Here is a 7112-nt window from a genome sequence, read left to right as displayed (position 1 = left end):
GAAAACCAAGCTCATCATGGGTCAAGGGGAAAACATACAATGCTTTAACTCCCCGGAACCACATGGAATGAACATGCTCCTCCTGCAGAGTACGGCAAAAGCTGTTCCTAGAGGGGAGTCTGTAGCCTTAATTTTACACTGGGAAAGAAAGGCTGGAAACGAATGATGTGAACATCCAGCTTAAGATATAAGAATAGCAACTTAATAAACCCAAAGGAAGTAGAAAGAAGAGGATAAATGAGTGAAACAGAAAACAAACAATTGGAATACTCAAAAAAGCCAATGTTTGTTCTTTGGGGTGACTAATGAAGTATGTATACTAACCTCTGGCAAAAATGATCAAGAAGAAAAGAGATGACATAAATAAATAATATCTGGAATAAAAAAATGGGTACGACCATAGACATACTACAGATTAAAATGCTAGTAAAAACGAGACTCGTAATGACAACGTACTTTGAATGTAATGTGAAACAGACGAATGCCTAAAAATAATAATAATAATTGAACTTACTGAAAAAGAAATGAAAAATGCGAAGAGCCTCACAATTTGAAACAAATAGAAGGATCACGTTTCTCGTCAGGAAAGCGGCATGTCTCAGCCATCGCGATCTTCCCCGCGCGCTCCCAGGGCAGGCGGCTGGAGTACCACGGATGCCGCAACCGGAAGTAGCTTGCCCTTGGAGATGTTCAGAAGGAGTCTAGAGGGGTGGCATTCCCAGGAGACAGCTGGGACCAAAACCTGTCTTCCCTTCTTACTTGCTGTGTGACCTTAAGCAAGTCACTTGACGCTCCTGAGCCTGTTCCCTCATTTGTAAAATGGGGTTAATACTGGCACCTAAATTATATGTGTTTTACTTTTGATTCACTGAACGGATACAAACAGAGCGTTTTGACAGCTCTCGCCCCCGTCCCCAGAGCCCAGGGTCTCACACGCACTGCCTGCCCAGGCCTCCCTAGAGAGACAGAAGAGGAAGACGGTGGGGGAGGACGAAGGACAGGAAAGTGATGAGGGGGCGACCAGCTCGTGAGAAGACGCTGATGCGTGAGGCCAGATCCAGAAACGGTTCCGCCAGCCCCTTGTCAGCTGTAAATGAAGCGCTGGGGTCCGGGAAGGAGGTGCCCAGCAGAGAAGCAAGCACTGACAGATGGCCGCTGGCCGTCACTCCCCCAGAAGCACCACCCGCGACACTCATGCTGGGCCCCAAGGGAGGCATTGGAGACTGGGTCCAGGATCGTGTCTTTGAGGGACATGGCTAGTGGCACATCAGCGGGCCCTGAGGCAGCGGCCCCAGCCCAGAGGTGGCACTGGAGGGAGAGGGGACTGCGCCAGAGGTGAGCTGGCTTTGTACCCAGGTGTCAAGGTCCAGGTATTTCAGCTCGGAAGGCAGCAGGTGCCAACTGTGCCCCCGCCCAGGGCCCAGACACCATGCGGGGGCACGTGGCGGGTCCCTGACCCACCCTCGGGCAGGTTACGTCTCAACAGAGGCGGCTTCTGGGAAATGCCCGCTGACTGCTTCACAACGAGAGCCTCTGTGTGCCTGGACCTGGGTGGCCGCTGGGCACACGGTGGGGACACAGTGGTTCTGGACCCCGCTTCACGGAGCCCACGGGACACCGACACATGCTGCCTCCGATGCCACCCTCCTCGCCTGCACCAAAAGAAATTGATAACAGTAACAAAGATGCTCGCAGCAGCTGTGGGGCACTGGGAAAGGCTGCTGTTCACACTGCAGAGGCCAGGAAGTGGCCGATGGGGAGAGGCACAACCATGGGCTCTGGGGGCTGGGCCAGTGGGCTGCAAGAGGCTCAAAACACCCCACCCTTGGTGGGTGCCCCCTGAAGACTGGGAGTGGGGGGCAGGAAGGGCCAAGCCAGGGGACAAGTGGAGAGACTTGCCAAACAGAGTAGCGGCCTCGAGCTCCCAAACATCCCCCAAGTCCAACTCAGGGCTAGGCTGTACTCAGGACACAGACAGCACAGACAGAGCAGCAGGCAGCTGGTCCAAGGGCCGGGACGCTCCCTGGGAGAGAGAACCCCTGAGCAGATCCTTGAAGGGTGCACCGGGCTCAGGGAGACCAAGAGCAGGGTAAAGGAACAGCATGTTCAAGACCACTCGGCTAATGCATCAATTGAACCAGGATTTGACCCCCGAAGCCCATGCCTCGGTGCCTCTCAGGCAATAGAGAGCCACAGAAGGTGCCTGAGTGAGGGAGTGGCCTGGTTCTCTGCATGGGGCTGGGTCGGGGAGAGATGGAGGACATGGCTAGAGGTGGAGACAGGGGCGCAACCCCACAGCACAACAGCAAGGAACAGCACCAGGATGGCAGAGCCAGGCAACACTTGGGGTTCTGTAGCCATGGCAACAGACAGCCAACCCTGAGGCGGGGTTCCAAGAGCTACCTCTGACAGGCATTTACCAAACCTTCAGCACGAGGCCAGGTGGCCCATGGGCCCACCACACCTCCCAGCTGCACTGGCAGGCCTGGCTGGCGCCTGCTTCCGGCCTTTCTCCCAGAGCCCACTTCCCGAGTTCAAAGGCCAGGCCTTCGGGCTGCTCTGAAATGTGGGCGACACTGATGATGTGACTTGGGACACCCCCTTTTCAGAATACCCCATTTTACTTTCGCTGGGGGAGGCTGGCCCCAGCCACTTCGAGGTTCTACTTTGTGGTTTACCTGCGGGTGACCCATCTGAAGAGGGGAGATGCTTTCCTCCAACACTCAGTCCCGAGGGTGTGGGGGCTGCGGGGGCGGGGAGACAGGTGGGCGTCCTCGGCAGTGAAGCCTCCAGCAGCCCCTACCCTGCCCGGCACAGACACAGCTGGGTCTGCGTGAATAACAAAATATGAAATTCATATTAATTTTATGTTTAGTCAGGCAGGATTTGAATTTCAAATCAGACCCTGAGTGGATTCAGACTGACTGACTACAGCCCATCTCCCAGGGCCTGTCAATCAACTCCCGGTCCCCCCAACAGTCCACCAGCCCCGGTGGCATCCAAGTGGCTTTCTCAGGGGAGCCCGGAGCATCAAGACGGGGTGCAGAGGGCTTTGCACCAAGACAAGCAGGTGCAAACATCCCAGACTCTAGACTTTGCCTTCTGAGGCCATGGCCCAAACCTTCCCCCGGGTTTCCAGACCAGCCTTCCACCCAAAAATCCACAGTTGATGTGGGGTTTTGACGGCTTTATTGAGGTGTAACTGACAAAACCGTAAAGTACTTGCAGTGCACACTGTGGTGATTTGATATATGAGTACATTGTGCAAGGGTCCCCAGTCTAGTTAAGTAACACATCCGTCACTTCACATATTTACCTTCTGTGTGTGTGAGAACATTTCTCTCTTAGCAAGTTTCAGTTACACACACAGTGGTATCAACTGCAGTGCCACGTTCTACATTAGATCCTCAGACCTTAGTCATCCTATAGCTGATGACTATAAGATGCACCCATTCTCCCCACCCCGCCCCAGCCGCTGGCAACCTCATTCTTTGTTTCTATGAGTCTGACTTATTTTTTTGGATTCCGCATATAAGTGATACCATGTAGTATTTGTCTTTCTCTGTGTGGCTTATCTCACTTAGCACAATACCCTCAAGGTCCATTCATGCTGCTGAAAATGGTAGGATGTCCTTCTTTCTCATGGCTGAATATATTTTGATGTGGCTTTTATGACGTTAATTTTCCTGAACTTTGCCGCCTGCTACCACCGTCTGTCTATGCAAGAACCAAGATAACACCTACTCCTTCACTCTATCATGCATTCACCTTTTCCTGCGGCCCCGTTCGAGCCTGGCATCAGCTAACGAAAGGCTCTCCCTAAAGACACTGTCACTTTACGGTGCGACCTGCTCCTGGCACCTCCTACCCACACTCTTAGCCTCAGTAGGCTCTCTACTCCCTTGAGCCTTTCTCCTCACCTGTGAAATGGGATGACCCGACCTGTTGCAGGGAGCGGGCTCACGCCTGCTTGTAGTCTAAGCAGCATGCAATTCATTCAGCAACACTGTGCTAGTATCTCCTTGGTGCCTCCCGTGTGCCAGTCCCTGTCCTTGGGGGTTGGTGGGGGGGCAGTAGGGATGGACACCATGGTGAACAAATTGGGCCAAACTCCCTGCCCCTAGAGCTGACATTCCAGGATAGTGGGTCTCAACCAGGGGTGGTCTTGCCCCACTAGAGGACACATGGCAATGTCTGGAGACGCTTTGGTTTTCATAAGCCTGGAGGTGGGGTGCTGCTGGCATCTAGTGGGTGAAGGGCACTGAATACCGAGAGGGATTCAGTGCACAGAACTGCCACCAGAGCCATCCAGCTCAAAATGCCAACATTGCCAAGATGGAGAGGCCTATTCCAGGGAGTGAGACTGTGAACAAGATAAATAAGTAAAACAAATAGACTGTGAGGCGTTCAGTACCGAGGAGCTGGGCCCCACACAAGGAAGGAAAAGCACAGTGCCATCTTCCCTGGCCCAGCAAGAACAAAGCGTCACAGGGAGGAAACGCTCCCAGCCTGAGACCCAAAGAGAAGTTGCCCACTTGGCACTGAACCAGGCCAGAGACGGCCCACAGCAGCTGCCAGACCCGGAGATGAATGGGGCCCGGTCCCTGTCCCCAGGGCTCCCAGCCTAGCAGACGAAACACACACACCCCACGGTCCCAGGCTTTGGCCACCTGTGGGCCGTGTGCTCCTCGGCAGGTGGCCTGGCCCTCTCTCTGAGCCTCAGTTCTCCCAGGTGTAAAATGGAGACAGTGGCAGGTCCCATCTACTTGGTGTGACTGTTTTGGGGTCAAATGGGACCTGGCCGTGGGAAGTGCTCAGTCAAGGGTCTCTGGCCTTATGCTTCAGTGTGGAGGGACATGGAAGATTCTGGAATACCGAGAGGAGGGAATGGTGAGCATGCCATTTGCAGGGCTGAAGAGCTCAGAGACACATTTCATCAGGGAAGACACCCACCCAGGGTCTCCAAGGCTGAAGTTCACCAGGCTGATAAGACCACGCGGGAGAGTGAGACAAAGTGTCACTGGGGCACTGGGTGTGTGTGAGCATACTGAGGGACATGGAGGGATGGGGCCCCACGAGGCATGACTGCCAGACCTGGGACTCTGCTTCATGCTCGCCTAACGGCCCTGACAGTGTTCTCAGCTCAGCAACCACAGGGGCCCCTTGAAACCCAAAGTAGACCTGTCCCTCCCATCTCAGGCAGCGCAGAAACCTGTCCTTACAAGACCCACAGCCGTCGCTACGAAGACCTCATCCTGCGAGCCTGTCCCCCTCTCCTCCGCTCCAGCCACGCTGGCCTCTGCGTTGCTGCAGAAACACGGCTGGTCTGCGCGGTCGCACCTGCGGCCCCCTCTCCCAGGGACCCACTGCCGCCAACACCCAGGGTTTGCTCGGACCTCTTCAGGGCTTTGCGCAGTCAGGATGGAGGCAGGGAGGCCCCTCCGGGCGGAGGGACCCGCAGGGCCAGAGGCAGCTGCACGGGAGGTGGCCCGGTGGGGGGCCCGGCGGAGCTGGAGCTGACACTCGGAGGAGGCCAGGAGGGTTGCACGCCTCCGAAGTGTGCCAGTGGGAGAGGGTGCGGCCGGCAAGGAGTCTGGCCCCACCCAGAGCAGAGGACTCGCAGGTGGCGCCGGGGGGCCACCAGCTCCGTCCCGTCACTCGCCCTCCCTGCCTCACTGCGCCCCGGCATGAGCAGCTCCATTTCGCCGACGTGGCAACGGAGCCCAGCGCGGGAACGGCGTCCCCGCGTCCAAGCCGCGGGCGCGCCGTCCGGGCCGCGCCGCCTTTCACGTGTGGACCTAACGTCACCGGCGCGACTGCCCAAAGGTACGTGTTTTTCACATTTGTGAGAAGTCAACACGCTTTTCGCTCTATAATCTTTGAAACGTACCTTCTCTCCTAACAGCCCGTCGTTCAGCTCGCCGGTTCGTCGCTCGGGCTGCGGAGTTCGTTTTGCCGGCTGCATAGCGCTCCACCGGGTGACCCTCGCCAGCTCACTCTCCCAGTCTCGGGTGGCTGGGTGGGCACCGCGAGGGGGCCCGGGGCCCCTGCGGCGCGGAGACAGCGGGCGGGAGGCCGAACACCGCCCTCAGGAGGCCGCGCCGAGCGGGTCCGAAGGGGCGTCCGCACGCCGCACGCCACGCGCCGCACGCCCGCCTGCTCTAGACGAGCCAGCTGATTGGTCCACATCCCTGCCAATGACTGGGCGATGCCTGGGCACGTGATGCCCAGCTGGCCAATGAGAATGAGAAGAAGGCGGCCTAGGAGATGCTGGGAAACTTGCTTAATTACAGGAATCCCTGACCCTGACCCTGACCCTGACCCTGACTGTTCTCTGTGTTGCAACGTGACGCCCCAGCCACGTGGTGACCACCAAGAGAGCCAAGCAGACCAAAGAGACGGAAAGACGTGGGTCCTAGGCGTCCATCACGGAGCCCCTGAATCAACCACCCCCGGGGCTGCCCTGCCCTGGACGTCAACCTGTTGTTACAGGGGTTGTGAATTTCCTGGTTGTTCTGGTCATTCTGATTTGGGTTTGCTGTTACTTTCAGCTGCTACTTTCAACTACCTCCCAGTAAATCCGTGGTGACTCACTCCCTTCTTCAGCAAATTCTTTTGCTTAAATCAGCCAGAATTGATTTTGGTTAAGATAACAGAAGAGAGCCGGAACTCGCACCTGTCTGCCAATGAGCAAAGGTGCCGAGGGATGAGGGTGGGTGTTTGGAGCTGGAGGAGGCAGGGGAGGTAGGGCAGAGGATGGAGCTCCAAGTTACCCACCCCTCTTGGGCGAGACACTGAGGGTCACAGTGCGAGGACATGGCAGGGATCAGATTCTGGGGGGGCTTGAATGTCAAGCAGAAGAATGTCAAGTTACTCTTAAAGTCACAAGATTTCGACCAAAAGAGTCACTGAAATTTACATTTTAGGGAGTTTGCCTGGACGAGGTGTGCAGGCCCCGGGAGAGGGGCCCTGGCATCCGCTAATTCTCCCTGTGGGCCATTCAGCTCCCCACACCATCTCAGCTAAGCCACACAGCTCCCCTAGGAGAGAGAGGTTATTTTTTTCCAGATGAGAGGCCTGGGGCCCCCAGCTGGTCAGGGGCACAGCAGGAA

At 56.3% G+C, this 7112-nt stretch overlaps 1 protein-coding gene across 1 annotated transcript in view; it reads right to left on the bottom strand.

Moving 5' to 3' along the window:
- The window catches only part of SORCS2 (sortilin related VPS10 domain containing receptor 2), a 377827-nt gene extending 371638 nt beyond the window's left edge, over positions 1 to 6189 (bottom strand). The window contains exons 1-2 of the mRNA XM_015594851.2: positions 5998 to 6189; positions 5891 to 5938 (exon numbers count right to left, since the gene is read on the bottom strand). Of these exons, the coding sequence (XP_015450337.1) occupies positions 5891 to 5938; positions 5998 to 6189 (240 nt within the window). The remainder of the gene's footprint in view (positions 1 to 5890; positions 5939 to 5997) is intronic.
- Positions 6190 to 7112: the final 923 nt, after the last annotated feature.

The sequence above is a fragment of the Pteropus alecto genome, unplaced genomic scaffold (genome assembly GCF_000325575.1).
Source record: "Pteropus alecto unplaced genomic scaffold, ASM32557v1 scaffold5, whole genome shotgun sequence".
NCBI lineage: Eukaryota > Metazoa > Chordata > Mammalia > Chiroptera > Pteropodidae > Pteropus > Pteropus alecto.
This window is presented reverse-complemented; position numbering and strand designations above follow the sequence as displayed.